Source organism: Xyrauchen texanus, chromosome 45 (assembly GCF_025860055.1).
Source record: "Xyrauchen texanus isolate HMW12.3.18 chromosome 45, RBS_HiC_50CHRs, whole genome shotgun sequence".
NCBI classification, from domain to species: Eukaryota; Metazoa; Chordata; class Actinopteri; order Cypriniformes; family Catostomidae; genus Xyrauchen; species Xyrauchen texanus.
This window is the reverse complement of record NC_068320.1, coordinates 22,726,058-22,744,760: the sequence shown is the minus strand read 5'-3', so window position 1 is coordinate 22,744,760 and position 18,703 is coordinate 22,726,058. Positions and strand designations below refer to the sequence as shown.

Below are 18,703 nucleotides of genomic sequence, written 5' to 3'. Positions count from 1 at the left end.
GTGCAACTGCGCTTCCTACTTCTAAAAACTGCGGTCACCTTTCACTTGAAAGAGTATTTTTGGCATATGTTGCCATGACATCACAGCAAATTGGACAGATTTCTAACCAGCATGCAACTAATTTATAAAAAGTACATTGGTTGAGAACATGAAATTATATTAACAATGCTTGAAGACATGGGTGTAGAATAATAGAAATGATTAAGTGCTAATAGAAATACTGTACATGAAGGAAAGAACAAGCTATAGGTTAATATAAGCCATATGGTTTGGATTCACCCTGTAGGCCTACAATTATAAAAACAATAATAGATGTATTTTTTCCAAGAATATCCTTTTAAAGGTAATTCATTTTAAAGTTATGTCATTTCTAAATGCAGTGTACTAGTGTGCTGCTTACTTCGTACTTAGCAGTATGTACTGTATGCTGCCTACTATTTTATAAATCAGTATACATTATGTTACAGTAAGCAGGAACACAAACAGACAGTAGTATGCTACTGTACATTGATGTCACATGACCTAAATTTGAACAATGAGTGCCTTCCAGTTATTATATTGGGGAAAAATCTGTTTTCTTGTGACCGTAATATTCCTCTTCTGTTCTGCCCTGTACCTCATTCCCAAATGCCAAGCAGGGATCCATGTGTTTTACACCCTGGATTATAATCTGCTCAATGAGAGCACCATGCTTGAGCCTCATATTCAGGCTGGTTCCAACTGTACAGGGTTATTCCAATCAACTTCCATTTGGTAATTGCTTGTGGTAGGCCTAATGGTGTATTGTCTAGAGATTACTGAGATATATTAAGAGTCATAGAGCTCTTTCATTGAGAACGGGAGATGGCATGTGATCCATTCTTTGGATAATATCAGCCCAATGTCCATTCCAGCCTTTCAACACATGTTCACCCAATCCATGCTTGAAATAGCCTTTTTTAAAGTGAAACCAACAACAGAGATTATACTTCAGCTATTAGTGTAAGTAGTCTGTTTTTACCCCAGGAACATATTTTTCCACAATTATGGGCCCAAAAAGTATTTGGACAGTTTAGCCACACTTACAAATGTTTGCATGTCATTGCAAGAAATTGCTATAACAAAATATAAAATCAAGTGGTATTTCTTTTAAAGAAACATAACACAAGAACACTTTTCAAGTTTCAATTTATGCCATATGAGACACTAGATAAACTATTCAAAATTAAGACAAAACTTATTTTGGACTTGGTTGTCAAACATTATTGGAATATGCCCATCACCACCACCTGTGTGAACATGAAGGGAACTGACTTCATACAGACACTAAAAATTACTTTGGGACGATTTATTAAAAAGTACTAAAAATGCAAAAAAGTTAGTTCTGAGAGAAGGTCTAGCATCTGTTGTTTGCAGATTCCAGTTATCTAATTATGTTATCTAATTAAATGACATGACTGGTTTATACTTTTTGGGGCCACTGTATGTCACATTTATTCTTCCTGTGGCCTTGATAATTGACGCTTTGCCAATCCAACCACAAAGAGTTGGCATACAAATGACATGCTGTTTTCACATTTCAAACATGTCAGCTTGTTGTACAAGTACATGAGGCTGTAAATGAGATGGCAAGGCTTTCTGATCATTATCACATTCACCATGGAAATCAAAATCCTTAAAGCTGGCTGCCTTATAATAGATGCTCTACACTAAAGCTGTGATTCGAAACTGGTAGGTTGCGACCTGTTCTGATAACAGGAAAAAATACAATGCTAAATGCAAACACTAAAATGCAACTAACCATATAATCATGCATTTCAGATATAAAAATCAAACTTAAAAAAAAAAAATACTTCCCATATCTTTTGTTGCAGGCTGTTCATCCAATCAAACTCTACTAATTTTTGAGCTATGCAAGGTAGCCACTCAAATCTGAACCCTTAGGCAAAACCATTTAAAAGACTAGCAAATTGCTTTGAAACACATGCCAAATAGAATATTTAGTATATCAAAGAACATTGTAAATGTTTCATTTTCCATTACAATTTGTCTGTCTTTTAAATAAAACAAATTGTCCCTGCCTTACAAAGCTTACTCATTACTTATTAAATACATGTAATGCCATGAGCCATCTCAGTCAGAGACCTGAACATGCTGCATGCACAGAGGCAGCTACGACTGAGTGTTCATTTGTTGACTAGTCACCCTCAAGGGGTTTTTAGGGCACATTGTATGGAAATAAAAATGTAATGAAATTGAATGTTGACTGAGACTAACATTTAGCCTAACATTTCCTTGTGATTAAAATAAAGTCTTATAGGTATATAAAAACATAAATGTGGGTTAATAATGACAGAATTGTAATTTTTGTGTGAAATATCTCTTTAAAATGCTTTGGAACAGAGCAAATGTATGAATTCCTTAGGTGCTGTTTGATGTAATTTTAATTGTTTTTTTTTTTTGGGGGTCCTGTGTTGATAGATGAGGAGTATCTTTTAAATACCCTTTAATCCTTCATTGAAACGAGAAGAGATACACTTTGAATATGCCGAAGGGAACCTTTGAAGCTTGTTCTATTCATATCCTGCTATTTAAACAGCTAATATTTAAAGCTGGGATATTCTTTTCAAACCCAAAAGCACGGCAGGCAGATAAAAAGAAGTATTCTGATTTATTTATTAATTTATTTTTGAGACAAGAATCAAGTATTTCCTAGCACAAATACTTCAGGTCCAGTCCAGCTGATCATTTGTATTCATGAGCCTCGGCAGGCTGTATCAGGAATGAGAATGACAATAAATACAACAACGCCGCAGGTCCCAAGGGAATGGCCATCATCATCTTGTTTTTTATTGGCCTTTTATTCAAGCACCACAATCTTGCACTCACTGTGTGCTTTTTTTTCCCATATAAAGGGTATTCAAAACCCATCCAGACATCTTCAGACTAGAGCACATGTAAAGGGAGCCAGCTGAGGCGCACTAGCGTTCAAGAGGCGCACTAGCGACTGATGCTAGAGGCTGTAGCCTTTAGCCTCCTCGCTAGTGCGCCCGCCTACCATGCTTGAGATTCTGGTTCGAGTCCTGTTAAGTGCAGGTTGAGCAAGACTGGTTACAGTGGTGCCGTGACCTGGGTGGGAGTGAGGTTTAGTGTGGTGAATATAATGGGGGCCAGCTGGTAGGCAGCTGTGCAGTATGTAAACCTTACTCCCTTTGAGCCGATTGCACCAGCTATACGTAAATTACAACTTACCCTAGTTGGGGTGTAAATGGGTACTAAGTCACAATTTATGCACTACTAAATATGTGAGTGTTGCACCATTAAACCTAGGTAGGACGTAACCCTATGTATAAACTAAATATTTATGAAGGCCTCCAACCAGGAGTAACGGATGGAATTAATGACATCAATGAGCTCATGTTTTGGTTGAGAGGCATCAGTCCTTTCGACATGTATGATGATGTTCTTCAGCATGAAACCGATCTAACGGTGCACTTTCATGTGTGTTAATTTATTGTCCCTTATTCATTTTAGATACAGTTATTGAATATTGTTATTTACATGAGATCTTGTATTATTACGTATCGTATTTCAATGGGGAAACAACCACATTAAGCACTGACTTAGTTATAAAAACAAACTAGTAGTTACTAAGCCCTTAGTGTGAACTTTAACCCTACCCTGGTCTCAAGAGGCGGACTAGCGACTGATGCTAGAGGCTGTAGCCTTTAGCCTTCTTGTTAGCGCGGCACTTCCCATGCCAGAGACGTCGGTTCAAGTCCCGTTCGGAGCAGGTAGAGCAGAACCAGTTACACACACCTGGCAGTTTCTGGACAGCTAGTCAACAAACAGATTTGTTTGTTGTGCAGCTGTTTTTATGCACTGTTTGTGTAAAATCCCAGCTGGACATGTTCTAATTTCTGTTAACACTCTCTCTCCAATTGCCTCATCGTATAATATTAATGCTAATGTTACAGCTTTAAAATGAATGATTCACACCAAATTGAAAATTCTGTAATAATTTGCTCACCCTCATGTTAATCTAACCGAGCATTTTTTTTTCTTCGATGACACACAAAAGGAGATGTTAGGAAGAATGTCCAAGCTTTACATACAAATGGGACTCCCTTACCTCCTGACTCATGTTACCTCCCTTCCCAAAATCTTAAACCTAAACCTAACCGATAGTGTCATAAAAAGCAAATGTGAGATGAAAAACACAATTGCTGAAGTAACCACATCATTTTGTGGTGCTTCTATGACACTTTCGGCCAGGGCTGGACTGGGAAGAGAAATCAGCCTGGGATTTAACATAGCAACTGGCCCAAAAGTTGTTGAGCAGGGGGGTTCGCTGTCCTTTTCTACATATCATGGCAGCGTTTTGTGGTCTGTTCTGCATAATGCGGCGGCTCATTTTAGCTTATCATGGCCCATTCGCCCCGTTTCGCGGCTGACCCACCAGCCTGCTCGGTTCTCTCGATGGTCAGTCCACCCCAGATCGCCCCAAAGTGTGTCGGCCCACTGGGAAAATGACCGGTATGCCAGATTACCAGTCCAGCCCTGCTTTCGGCTCATGTATCGACTTGCATGCTCTTCGCAACTCATACCACGTCCATTGCATCGCAAGTGCAACACTCTATAAAATGAGCTACAATGCAATTTGATTGTGCACAAACAAGCTTGTAAAGTGGTGGTGGTGTAGTGGGCTAAAACACATAACTGTAAATCAGAAGGTCGCTGGTTCGATCCCCCACACCACCACCATTGTGTCCTTGAGCAAGGCACTTAACTCCAGGTTGCTCCGGGGGGATTGTCCCTGTAATAAGTGCACTGTAAGTCACTTTGGATAAAAGCGTCTGCCAAATGCATAAATGTAAATGTTTTTCGTTATGTAGTGCAAACTTTAAATGAATTGTCTTACAAGTAATGGCGAAAAGTAAGTGTTGAACTGATAATCTGTTGTTTTAATCTGTTGTGATTTGTGTGAAAGGAAATACAATTCTATATTGTAGTAGAGCCTCCAGTGTTCATTTCACCAGGAAAGTGCCGTGACACGTACAATGATCCAAGTAAAAAAACATTTCGCAGAAATCTAGGTATATTAACTTGATTCTGTGAGACCCGATTGGCCACATCCCTCTGCTGTAGTTAGTATTGAGTCAATTGTCTTTGTAGGGCACAAATTCAACAAACTAGTACAATGACTTCTGCGTTATTGTTCACTTTAGGTATTGATCTGCAAGCCCTACATTAGAGGTGTTCTGTGCCCCCAGGATAAAAGAAATAACCCCCTGTTGTTCCAGTTCTGCTTCGAAAGCACCTGGATTTTCCTGAAACATTGATAACTGTTAGCCGCCTCTGTGATATTTCACCAGGGATTCTGAGAGACACGGGGACCTTGTGGCCCCAATCAAGCTTTACAGCTCAAGCTAACAGTGTGGTAATGAACACCCCCCCCCCCCCCGTCCCCTTCCACTCCGCTTCACCTGCCTCATGCTCGTTTGGTAATGAACTGATAGAACACACATGCATAAAGCATCAGCATGCTGCCCTCTGCATACATTAATGTGGGCTGGCTGGTCAGCCATGTTATGGACTACAACCACTCTGAAGTCTATTTTAAATGTATTTGAAGCTGAAGGCAGCAACACAAAAGGCTTGTACAAATTCGAGCAGAAGCCTGCATCAAAAACGATAATTGGCACTCATTCTGCTGTGGTCGCATTATGCTTTGAACAGAAATGTCATCCACTGTAACTGTATGTTCTTGACCAGACATTTCAAACACAGACAGAAGACATCTATGTTTTGAGTGTTAACCGGAAGCACACAGAATTCTCATTTTGTTTTGCAATGATACAGTCATTGTTACATTGTTAATATGGCAGTCATGAGAGAGAAAGATGCACAGTTTATTGTCATTGCCACAGCAACTATATTATATTGACTATAAACTTCCTATGCTTAGCTAAACAATTCTGTATAATGTTCTATTCCACTCAGAGAAAATAATTTTAAGGGATAGTTCACCTGAAAATGAGTATTAGGACTGTCTTCTGCTGAACACAAATGAAGATTTTTAGAAAAATGTCTCTGCACTGTAGGTCCACACAATGCAGGTGAATGGTGGCCAGAAGCTTGAAGGTCCAAAAAGCACATAAATGCAGAATAAAGTAATCCTCACAACTTATAGTAAAATAATTTATAGTAAAAAAAGGACTTAAATATTCATCTGTTTCACACCCACACCTATCATATCACTTCTGAAGATATAGATTTAATCACTAGAGTGATATGGATTACTTTCAGAGTTCTGGTCACCATTCACTTGCATTGTATGGACCTACAGAGCTGAGACATTTTTCTAAAAATCTTCGTTTGTGTTCAGCAGAAGAAAGAAATTTCTACACATCTGTGATGGCATGAGGGTGAGTAAATGATGAGAGAATTTTCATTTTTGGTTGAACAATCCCTTTAAGCAACAAACAGTTTCAATAAAATGTAATAGTGCACAAAATAATTTTTTCCATTTGAAAAAAAGTTTAAAGCTGAAGTGTGTAATTTCTGCGCCACTAGCGGCACCAAACAGAATTTAAATTTTTTTTTTTTTTTTTTTAAACTTTCCGAACATGCCCCCTGCCATTGGTCGAAAAAACAGATTGTCGCACCCCCATCCCTACTCCATTGGCTGGGTCAGTGCTGCTATTTTGGGAGGTCAGTACACTCATACAAACTGAGCAACGATTTTAACTACCACAGGGCCTACAAATGGCTTTCTCTAATAATGTAGTTGACTGGATTTTAAGCTGGGCTAGAAGTATTTTAACATAAAAAATTACATTACACACATCCGCATTAACACTTATTGAAATGGACAGTATATTTGACAAATATGTTTAAAATACACTCATATGAGAAGAAAAATTACTTTGCTTTATCTCCGTAACCCCCCTATTATTGGACACTTTTGGTTAAAGAATAATACTGTTAGAAATATTCCAGCCAGCAAAGCATTATAAAAAAATATATATATATTATATTATATATATATATATATATATATATATATATATATATATATATATCCTGTATATATACATACATATTTAGAAATTAAGGAATAGTTCACCTATAAATAAAAATTCTGTCATAATTTACTCACCCTCATGATGTGTATTACTGTTTTTGTTTTTTTTTCCATGGAATGCAAATTATAATCTAGGCAGAATGTTAGTCACAGTCCCAATTCACTCTATGGAAAAGAATGAAAGTGAATGGTGACTGAAACTAACATTCTGCCTAAATTCTTCTTTTGTGTTCCAGAGAAAACAATCTGGTGAACTATTTCTTTAAGTAAAAAGAATTCAATTAATACAGAGACAAAAGATACATTTTTCATACTAATTAACACCTTTCAGAAAACAGTCGATTAAAAAAAGAAAATAACATTCAATCATCTCATTAGTGAGGCATACACAAATGTGCACACACAACAAATCCTAGAAGGAACTCTGATAGATCTGCATGTTTATCAGCTTCATTAGTTTCATAGTTTAATTAGCATTATCAAAATACATTATCATGAGATACAAATGTGATCTCAAAGACAAACTTAATGATGAATTGCAGAGACAGGAAAAGCCCCCAAATGAGCACTAAACGTATTATTCTTTGATCATAGTTGACGCTTCACATTATATAATCTCAACATGAGGCAGAGGGCAGTGCTGACCTTTACAGATGAAACTATCACTAAAAAAAGATGCGGGGGTGGGTGTGTGTGTGTGTGTGTGTGTGTGTGTGGGGGTGAATCAACAGTTCATTGTAGTGCAATCTTGCTCATTTGGGAGTGCAGTATCCCAAGTTTATGGATGTATAAATAAATCAATATATAAAATCCTAACTTTAAATGAACAGTTCTCAAATATTTGTCAAGATCTACCAGAAGTAAATATTATTGCTCAGAGGTTGCTCTTTCATAGCACAGTTGATTTAAAGGAGTTCTAATACTGTATATGTTTCATTCAAGTATTAACGTCTCAGTTTTTCTCCTAAAATTTCATATAGGATATGTTTCACAAATGAAACCGTTGTTGACATACAGTAAGAGCATAGAGCTATAAAGTGAATGTGAATACTGTATCATAGCTCAGATAATTGAGTCTTGGAGGAATCGCATGAGAAATGATTGAGTTCATATTGAAATCTTTTGTTTGCAGAATTTTGTACATTGGAAACTCGAAAAAACTGATGTCTAGAAGAAAATTTGAGATATTAAAGAGATCTCCTCTGTCATTTCTATTTCCTATGGGTATTCTTATTAACATCCTATTTAGGTCTAATGGTCTCGAATGGAAGCATTGCACGTCGCCTACACAATGTAAATGGATTTAGACCAAGTGTGCAGTTAAATGAAGAACTTCTCAGCAATATTAATGACACTTCTCACAATATAACAGTGGGTGCTTTTGCTGCAAATGCATGCACCCACTCAAAGCTTTCTTTTCAGGTCAGCTAGAAATATGCATTAAAAAATTACCATTTAACAAAGGAAAAACTCTGTTGTATTGTATTGCAAAATGTAGAGATCATTTATCACTTTGAAAGCAGAGCTCACAAGAGAAAACTGGCATTAAAATGAACTTCATATAGCCTGAAATTACCCAAAACTTAAACAGGGAGGATGAAGAGGTAAAATGACAGAGCAAAAAGAACATAATGGCTGAAGCAAGCCTTGTTTCTGCGAGAAATATTATAAGGGAGACAAGGGGACATTTGTACAGTGATTAAACAGAAACACAAACAAGCCAGAGAAACATATTAGCGGGAGACTAATCACGACAGTTCAATGCAAAACGATCATTAATAGCAAAGATAAGCTTGTTACGCTGCCTGGTCAATATTTATTCATGTTTTTCCTACTAATTGAGCTTTCGCTTTGCTTTGGGGCTGCTAAATTAGCTGTAGAAGGGGCGTAGGCCCATGTTTTGGAGTGACAAAAAAGAACAGGCTTTGCAAAATGTAAAATTTTATTTTCAAAAATGTAAGCAACAGATTACACAGTTAACTTTCAGCAATTGCAGTCCTAACTTAAACAGTACTCACATTCGGGACTTCAAAATGAAAGACTCACAAACTTACACACCTACCTAGAATATACAAAAAAAGAATACAGAATAAATATTAAAATGGCCACAAAAGAAAAAAGTAAGTAATTCAAAACAATTAGTAGAGAGCAAATGTCAGGAAAGTAGAAACAAGACTCTGTGCCTTAAATACAATGTTTTTTGTTTTACCAAGTACATTTTTTACAAATTGTGCAAGATTTCAGACTAAGGCTCTGGTCTTGACATGACAGCTGTTTGCCTAAACACACACACACACACACACACACACACACACACACACACACACACACACACACGCGCGCGCGCATACATCCACACACACACTCTGCACACTCAGTGGTGTGTAGCAAACATTACAGAATAAGAAAATGGGCTTTTGTTGCATGATCAGTGATGATGTGATTGTGGATAATCTTTTTTAAGATGAACATGCAGTCGACCCTGATGTGAAAACCCTCCCTATATGCCTATATGAGACATTTTAGAGAAGTGGATTAAACCCTCGCCTTGCAAATTGAAAACAACGAACAAACAACATCAGAACCATTAAGGCAAGAACAGCTGGAGTGGTATCAGCAATACTGTAACAAAATGTGAGCATTCGGGTATATGGATATGACAAACTCAGTTTAGCTTAACTGGTTCTCCACTGTCAATTTAAGTACACGGTTCTCAAGAGCAAGTTTTAAAATTCAAACATTTCATTTTAGACTTAGAAAAATGATATAAGAAAATAACATTGCCAGACAACAGAGACATACCATATGGATCATAAACTACAGGAAAGTTGCAATTCCGGAAACCACAAGATAGTACCGCCCATTTACCCCTGCCCCCCCCACAACCCCCCCCCCCCCCAACCCCTCCCAGAGACCCACCCAACCCCACCCTAAAAGGAAAAAAGATATCACTTACATTTAAACCAATTTATCCTCCCGTGAAGATGTATTCCAACAGAGTTAAGTCACCCCCACATGTTTTGTTTACTTACAGTGAAAGAGAAGTCTGTTGCAGTTTAAAGCATTCGTATTTCAGTTTGGGAAAAACACAAGACATCCTTGCAATGAAACTAGGCAAAAAAAGCATCTTCATGTCTTCTCTTTAGTGCAACTTTTAAATACACCAATCAATTCCAGTGAATCCTTTAGGTAAGGTAAGCATTAATTAGTTTTCTTTACACCCTTGAGTCTTTGAAATATCCAAAGCAAAGGTCAGTCCCATCTTGATGTATCCATTTTTCCTTTTCTTTCATTTTTTTTGAATGAATTAGTTTTTTTGTCAATTTTTTTTTTTTTTTTTTTTTGCTTATTGGGTTTCAAATGGCCTTTCGCATTGCTTGTTTACTAGAACATAAACACAGGAGGTTTCCTCAGTCCGTGTATCATTTTATTCCATTCAAGCTCCAAGGTTCCAGCTGACGATTCAACTACAGGTCTCAAAAAGAGAGAGGAAGAGGAAGAGGAGTAGAAGAAGAGACAGAGAGAGCTGTACATCAGAGCACATCCCCGATCGACCAGGGCATCCAAATAAAAACCACATCAAAAAACCCACACAGCCTTCATATAACACAGTAGGGTTCCCTAGGTAACCTGGATTTTCTGCAGTAGAGGAGTGTAGTGCTGAAGCATCTTCTGAGCTCCCTGTTGGAGAATATGCAGATGAAGGGGTTGACTCCCGCCTGAGCGAAGCTCATCCACACGGCTGCCGTCAGGTAGCCACCCGGTATAACCGGGCCCCTGGCGAACACCCTCCAGTAACAGGCAACCAGGTAGGGTCCCCACAGGCTCAGGAAGAAGAAGGTAATGATGTAGAACATCCTGCTTATCCTCTTTTCAGTCTTAAACTCGTCCAGCACCAGCAGACGCCTGCGGCCCGCCGCATTGCTGTTCTGCCGAATTCCCAGCAGGGTCGGAGGTGTCGGGCCTCGGCCGAACCCGGCCAGCCAGTTCGCCGCCGCCTGGCCGCTCGCCCCCGGGCCATGGAAAGTCCAGTTCTGGCTGACGGCGGGCACGAACTGGACCGGCTTCATCTTTCGGCGGTCGTGGACGAAAAATATGAGCTTGAGGTAGACGAGCTGGGTGGCCAGGAGTATGAGTGCAAGGAGCAGCATGAAGCCCAGCGAGTCATTGGCACGAAAGGAGCGGTGCTGGAACGTGCACTGGTCCTCTTCGCGGATGAAGGAGTAGGTTCCCACGTCCAGCACCGGCGGAAAGGCCATGGCGACCGACAGCGTCCATACCATGCATATGACCGCCAGGCAGGTCCAGAACGTCAGCCGCTTGGTGTAAAAGCGATGGTGGGCAATCGCCAGGTATCGCGTGACGCTGACGCAGAACAGCATGAAGGCAGTGTGGAAACAGGACAGCACACCCAGAAAGGCGATTACTTTGCATGTCAGCGTGCCATACGTCCAGGCCGAGCCATTCTTGACGGATGTGAACACGAACGGGAAGCAGATGGCTGAGCGGAGGATGTCTGAAGCACAGAGGTCCAGCAGGAAGTAGTAGGGTGCTCGATGGAGGCTCTTGTCTTTGACCAGTAGTATGGAGATTAGGAGGTTTCCGACCACGCCGACACCGATGATAAAGCCCAGTGAGGTCAATTTAAGGAACGTGGCGAGCGGAGAGACATTTTGCAAGATGTTGTTGTGGTCCCCTGCATGGCTATAGTTCGCCATAGATGGAGAAGGGATCATAGAGAATGCTTAAAGCTTTAGCCAAGTATCATGATCTGGACAGAAAGGGGAGCGATAGATCCATCTGCTCTGTGTGCTTTGAAGCAGGTTCCAGCAGCTCGTTTGTAGCTGTTGCTTTACTTCTAAGGCATCCTTTGTTCCTTTGTCTCATCACACCTAAAAAGATCCCTGAAAAACACGATCCACCCATTAGGACTCGTTCACACAAAACAAACCAGGGGGCTTTCCGTTGCATCGCTTGCTCTGTGTGGAGCAGTGCATGAGAACCATTCTATTGTCATTGAAATTCCTTTTTGCTAATTGCACATGAAATTGCAGCTGCAATGGTATGCAGTCATGAGGAGTTGCTTAATTCAGCAGATGGATTCAGCATTAGACACAACATAAATCTTGGATAAAATAATAGACCTCCTCCACCTCCACCACCACCCTCAGTTCTACCCTTTTCCAAAGCAAATTAAATAAATAATTGAAAAAAAAAACGAAAAAAAAAAAAAAACGAGAGGATGCTGGACAAGATGCTTCATAAGCACAACCAGACATTTGTCTGTCTGGAAATAAATTCATCTGTGATGTCATCTAAAGTGATTTGAAATATTTGGATTTTTATTGCGTAAACGAGAATGGAACATTTGTCGAAATGCAGCAAGAAAAGCTGTTGATCACACCCAAAGATCCTGCACAATCTATCCGTGATCATTCCTTCTGTTTATCATGCTACTGTTGAAAATATGTAATGCATCCATAGATCCATGTTATATGATTGACTGTAAAAGGAATATATAAGTTATATTTCCCATCTAAATGTTATATTTGCTTTAAACAATGACGGTCGGTGTGCATTAACAGTCGCGCGATTAACACAATTTAATGCAAGTCATTTGATTATAAAAATAAATAAACGAGAAAGCACAGTCTGCTTTAGATTTAAACGACGGAATTTATCTTTAATAATCTAGTGAATATGGGTTATTTGTATACAGACAAATTCGTATGTAAATGCAATATACACAAACAATGGATTGCATCTATAAACGGAATCAAACAGAACCGTGCATTTACCGCGTGCATTTCCCTATGTAATAAAATAATAAAGCTTTGTGTTTGCAATATTTACAAAATGATCCATTATTGCATGATCTTTCGATGTAATGTATCAATACAAGCAATACATTTAGGATCTTAAGGTTGAATGCTTATTATCTTAGCATACAAACAGTCTATTTTTTTGTTAGATTTTTGTAACGGAATGATTTTCGGATAGCTGTGGCCAAGATGCGCGTCCATTATAGGCACAGCAATTCCTCCAAATACATGCATGCAAAGAACGAGTGCAATAGTCACTACGCAACGAAATATCAATTAAAAGCATACCTGTTGATATACCCCCTTTGTTTCCCTTGCGGTTATTTACATGGCAGCCGTCACTTTGCCGTAAAAAAAGGTTTAGTTTTGTTGCCTTCTCTTTTTCCCCATACAGTAAACGGTGCGGACGGCGCATGCGCACTGGCGCTATTTGTGATCCTAGCCGCGTCTCGAGTCTCTTGTTGCAGCAGGAGCAGCAACATCATCTGCACTGATGGGTGCAGCAGCATCCCTTTTTCCCTTTATAAGTGTGAACTAGTGTTATATGCACCATCACACGTAGGAGAATAAATGTACTCTGTCTAAGTGGCAGACTTTCTGTACTTTCTGCCTCTGTTGTGTCAGTCTATCTGTCTGTCTGTCTGTCTGTCTTTCTGTCTGCCTGCCTGCCTGCCCGCCCACCCACCCATCCATCCATCCATCCATCCATCCATCCATCCATCCATCCATCTATCTACAGGGTTGGGTAGTAACGGAATACGTATTTAAAAAAGTATAGTAGAATGGTATCTAACTTTTTAAACACTTGTTTCAGGAAGCCAAATGCAACTGACACATAGAGTGCAGCTGGATTTCTGAATCGAATCTTATATTGCAAGGTGAGTTTCATAAAAACGTAAAAGAAAAATTATTCTGCGAAGTGCAGCCTTCAAACAACGTTGCAAATTTGATTTAAATAATGTTCCATTGCTGTCTCTGTAGCGCACTGAAATGACAGCTGATGTAGAAATGACACTTAAGCTACCTGCAACTCCTCGACTGATACTCCTTGGTATGTATAGAAGTATATATTTGTTATTTTTATGATTACAAAAGCCACCAGGGTGTTTTCAGCCTTTCAGCAAAAGACTTAACAATATTGGTGGAAAGATTACACCTTTTGACATTAATATCTGTCCCGACCAGTCCATGATCAACATATTAAAATGCATTTCTTAAGTTAAAAGTACAGGGCTCATCTGTGAATTGGTCAAATATGTCAGTGTCCCTTGCATTCATTTGTAATGTGACATTGGCAGATTAATATTCTTTTTTTATGTCAATGCTGATATGGGGTTTCTTTGTGTTTCAGGTGAAACACCGGGAAGATGTATTCACCACTGGATGATCAGCCTTGAGGGGCACATTTGTGAAGGCATCCATCCAACTTTTCTGTCTGGGCTTGCTGCTGCATTTTCTACTTACTACACCTTAAATCTTCAGTACCAAGATTATGCTGCATGCACACTGGAATTCATTCAAAGGTTAGCTGCTTAGATGCTTACATCCTTCAGCTGTTACTATGTGATGTGGGCATTTTGAGGACCTTGTGTTGCTCACGTCTCATTTCACTGGTCACGTACAACTGCCCAAAATATCTAATTGCTGGAGCTTGTTAAAGAAATTGTTTACCCAAAAATGAAAATTATCTCATCTTTTTACTCACCTTGATACTATCCAAAATATATATGACTTTTTTTCTTCTTCAGCAGAACACAAATTAAGACTTTGAGAAGAAAATCCAAGCTCGGAGGGGCCTACAGTGCAAGTGAATGGGTGCCAAAACCATTAAGTTAAAAAACACAGAAAATAAATTCAAATGACTCCAATGATTTATTAAATGTCTTCTGAAGCGATCTAATCCGTTTTGGGTGAGGACAGACCAAAATGTAACTCCTTTTTTACTATAAATCTTGACATAAGCAGTCTCCTTGGCGATCATGATTTCAAGCTTGATTAAACTTCCTAGTGCTAGACACATGGGTAGAACCACTAGATGGCTCAAGGAAGTGTAATCAAGCTTGAAATCGATCATGCCTGTAAACTGCAATGGCAAGATGTACAGTGAAAAAGAAGTTACATTTTGGTCTCTTCTCAACTAAAACCAATGATATCATGTGATGATGATGTGTGTAAGCACATCAGAACCCTTATTTCCTTCTAAAAAAAAATCTTCATTTGTTTTCTGATGATGATAGAAAATCATACACATCTGGCATGGAGTTAAGGTGAGTAAATGATGATTGGATTTTTATTTTTGGGTGAACTATTCCTTTAAGAAAACTCTCCTGACACTAATCAGGTCAAAGCAAACTACCACTTTATATTTATATATTGATTTACCAGTGACAATGCATAACTCCTAAAAAGATGCTAAAATGTAACATTACCTACACCTACTGTAGTAAAGGGCAGTTTTCCTGATACAAAAATAGACTTTGCTATATTTAGATCATATAATTATCTAATTATCCATACTACTTATGAACACACACACACACACACACACACACACACACACACACACACACACACACACACACACACACACACACGCTGTTTTAGTCATTCATTCAGCTACATTCTCAGTTATTTACATTATTTGTTATAATATGTATTTATTATTTATATGGCTGAAATGTAAGTTTATTTACCAGAATAAGCTTTGGGCTTTGTTTTACCAATTGCCTTCTAATTTTGTACTGATGTTTTGAGAAGACACTTTGAAGCTGTATTATTTGTGTTAAAAGTTTAAGTCATAATTTCAAAGGCTACATTTATACACTGTATTAAAACACTGTATTTTTATAGCAAGACTAAAGAATAATTTATTAAATCACAAGGTTTTGAAAAAAAAGTAAACACATTGTAGTCCTTTTTGCTAGCAGTCCATTACTCAATAGCTCATACAGTAGCATGTAGTGTATTTGTACTGTAGTTTACTGTAAAATCCTGCAAATATAACTCTTGTGAAAAAGTGCAAATAAACAGTAATTAACTGCTGATCCTTTTGTCAGTATTTTACTGTAAAGGTAGTAAAATAACAGCTTTATGCTGTATTTGCAAAAACAACAGCAAACTGTAAATTTCAGCTACAGCAAGATACCGTTAATTTTACAGTAACTTGCTGGCAACCCTGCTGCCAGTTCTTTACGTTTTTTTACGGGAAAATTTTTAACAGTGTACAAGCAGACAGAGAAGTAAGTTTGAAGTCAGTTTGGAGCAGAAGAAATAGTAATAAACCTTGTGTATATTGTCAGCTTTACGCTAAGCTAAAATGCTATTTCTAGCCATTAATCAAGAAAATTCACTTTGGATCATAATTTCTTCTTTTCTGGTAAGACATTTGATATTTGATTAGGGCAAAAATCGTATTCCTGATAATAATTTTTGTATTGTTTTCCTGTAAAAATATCTAAAAAATCTTTAAAACCAGATCAATTTGATTTCTCTTGTTTTAGAAACAACACTGCATAAAATATTTAGGTTTTTTCAGAGAATGTATTTTTAACATGTGTATTTAGTCTTAATGTACTGGCAGAGTTTTTACAGTCAAAACAAGTGATAAAATCTACCAGTACTGAAGAAGTAATCCAAAGTATACGTTACTGACCTTGAGAAATCTATTGCAATACATTACAAATTACATTTTACAGCATGTATTCTGTAGTTGAAAACATTTAATAAGTAACCCTGCCAACGTTGTCTGTCTTCCATCTATCTATCTATCTATCTATCTATCTATCTATCTATCTATCTATCTATCTATCATTTTTGACATTCTTTATTCATTTAATTGAGGCATCAGTTCCTATATTGTGTGTTTGAATATGTTGGAGGGAGGAGGAGGTAGCCTACAATATATGTTATATAAGGTTCAGCTCAGGTTAAACTTGTTCAGCAAACTGTAAATAATTGACACCACCTATTGTGTTTGATTCACCTCATTGCTCTAAATAGGAGCACGTACAAAAATCTGGATATATGGCAAGATATGCAAACACATGTAATATAAGTTCACATATGGTTTTCACTTATTAAAAAAGGCACATATTTGTACACATACTGTAACACAGGCCTATTTTTAAATAAATGCTACAAAAATGGCTTTAATATATGTATCATAACATTTATGATTAATCATGATTACTTGTTGTATTTGAATGTATGCACAAATATATGAGCTATAATTTGATATATGGCCATATGTGAGATTTCTGTATGGACAGGTCTCCAGTTCTGTTGCACTAGCACAGGACATATAAATGCCTCAAATCATTTTTAGACACATAATTGGAAATTAAAAATGAATGCATGTCATTGCATTACATAGTACATTCAACCATGTGGAATCTGAATACAAACGATGTTAGAACCTTGCCTCTACATCTAAACTGTACATTAGCTATACTTTTTGCAGAGTAAATAAGATATAATGCATGTATCTGTTAAGATGATGCAGTCAAAACTTTTAGACACAACAGGTACATAAAGATCATGAAGTTTATTACATTAAACAAACAAAGCCTGCTGCATTAACTCCATATGTAACACTGTGGCATTGGTATTAAGTGTCTTATCAGTAAGTGGAGGAAGCATCAGTCTTTCAACCACTTTAGGAGAGATTTCTCTGAACAATGTTGATATTGAAAGCAGATTGTCATGGACTGCTTGTAACATAACAGTAGACCAACATCAAGCACACAACGTCCAAGTCCATAGCAGTGTTTCAGAGACCGTATGCATAATAGCTTACTGGAGCTTGTTCTGATGCATTAACAAACTATGGAGCTTTTAACAATGTTAATACTGTTGTAAATGCATTTCACACAGCATAAAGGAGCGGGCAGGACAGGAACTTCCTAGGGCTCCATATAAGTGACATGGATAGGAATAAACATCAAGTCAATTTAATCAACATCTCCATACTCTCCATGCATTTCCAAAAGAGATTGGATTTTTATTTTCAGTGCAAATGCAATACAGTACATATGCGTTCAGCCACATTTCCGGTTGGGCCATGGATCATCAAAACTGGCCGTTTCGTCTGCGCGCGTACCAGCCCATGCACGCGCAGAAGCCCACAAGCGTCACGATTGCGCCAAGCAAAAGAGCCGCCACATCGCCACCGTCAAACGCCTCAGCAGTCCGGACAAGGGTCAGGAGGAAAATAATCATCATCATGTAGGTATTTTGGTCGTTGGAAGCCATGTTGTTGGTCGGCTGTAAAGAGGGAAGCACACCAGTGATGACAACTCGTCATATGATCTCACCGCATTTCCTGGTTTTACGTATTTCCTGGTTAATACTCATAAGCTTAGAGGAGTCTTTGGAAGATAACGACGCAATGTCTGTATCATCTAAGTAATATTCATGAACTGTATTTTCGCAATTGGACAGCAACAGGGTAACGTCTGCGTGACCTAATTAATATTAATGCAACATAAAGGGATAGTTCACCCAAAAATGAAAAGTCTCATCATATACTCACTTTCATGCTATCCATCCCAGATGTCTGACTTTCTTTCTTCTGCTGAACACAAAGATTTTTAGGAGAATATTTCAGCTCTGTAGGAATATGCAACCTTTGAAGCTACAAAAATCACATAAAGGCAGCATAAAATCCACATGACTCCTGTGGTTTAATATATGTCTTCTGAAGGGATGCATTCACTTTGGGTGAGAAAATGATCAATATTTCAATCCTATTTTACCATAAATCTCCACTTTCACTTTCAGAATGTGAAAGTGGATATTTATACTAAAAAAGGCTTAA

At 38.1% G+C, this 18,703-nt stretch overlaps 2 protein-coding genes and 1 long non-coding RNA gene across 3 annotated transcripts in view; 1 reads left to right on the top strand and 2 right to left on the bottom strand.

Moving 5' to 3' along the window:
* LOC127637824 (uncharacterized) overlaps window positions 1-15,833 on the top strand; it is a 43,195-nt gene extending 27,362 nt beyond the window's left edge. The window contains exons 2-5 of the long non-coding RNA XR_007969781.1: window positions 13,703-13,766; window positions 13,870-13,939; window positions 14,240-14,411; window positions 14,637-15,833. This is a non-coding gene — a long non-coding RNA (uncharacterized LOC127637824). The remainder of the gene's footprint in view (window positions 1-13,702; window positions 13,767-13,869; window positions 13,940-14,239; window positions 14,412-14,636) is intronic.
* Window positions 10,002-13,433, bottom strand: gpr85 (G protein-coupled receptor 85). Its single transcript, XM_052119115.1, has 2 exons — window positions 13,177-13,433; window positions 10,002-11,970 (listed from the first exon to the last, which is right to left on the bottom strand). Exon 2 carries the CDS (start codon window positions 11,800-11,802, stop codon window positions 10,666-10,668), a length of 1,137 nt encoding a protein of 378 aa, XP_051975075.1. The 5' UTR covers window positions 11,803-11,970; window positions 13,177-13,433; the 3' UTR covers window positions 10,002-10,665.
* Window positions 15,834-17,402: 1,569 nt separating the features above from the next.
* Window positions 17,403-18,224, bottom strand: LOC127637716 (small integral membrane protein 30-like). The gene has a single exon (XM_052118949.1). The coding sequence runs from the start codon at window positions 18,136-18,138 to the stop codon at window positions 17,956-17,958; it is 183 nt and encodes a 60-aa protein (XP_051974909.1). The 5' UTR covers window positions 18,139-18,224; the 3' UTR covers window positions 17,403-17,955.
* Window positions 18,225-18,703: the final 479 nt, after the last annotated feature.

What these genes read in the sequence shown, in the direction of transcription:
- LOC127637716 (XM_052118949.1), bottom strand. Translation starts at nt 18,138, where the DNA reads ATGGCTTCCAACGACCAAAATACCTACATGATGATGATTATTTTCCTC.
- gpr85 (XM_052119115.1), bottom strand. Translation starts at nt 11,802, where the DNA reads ATGATCCCTTCTCCATCTATGGCGAACTATAGCCATGCAGGGGACCAC.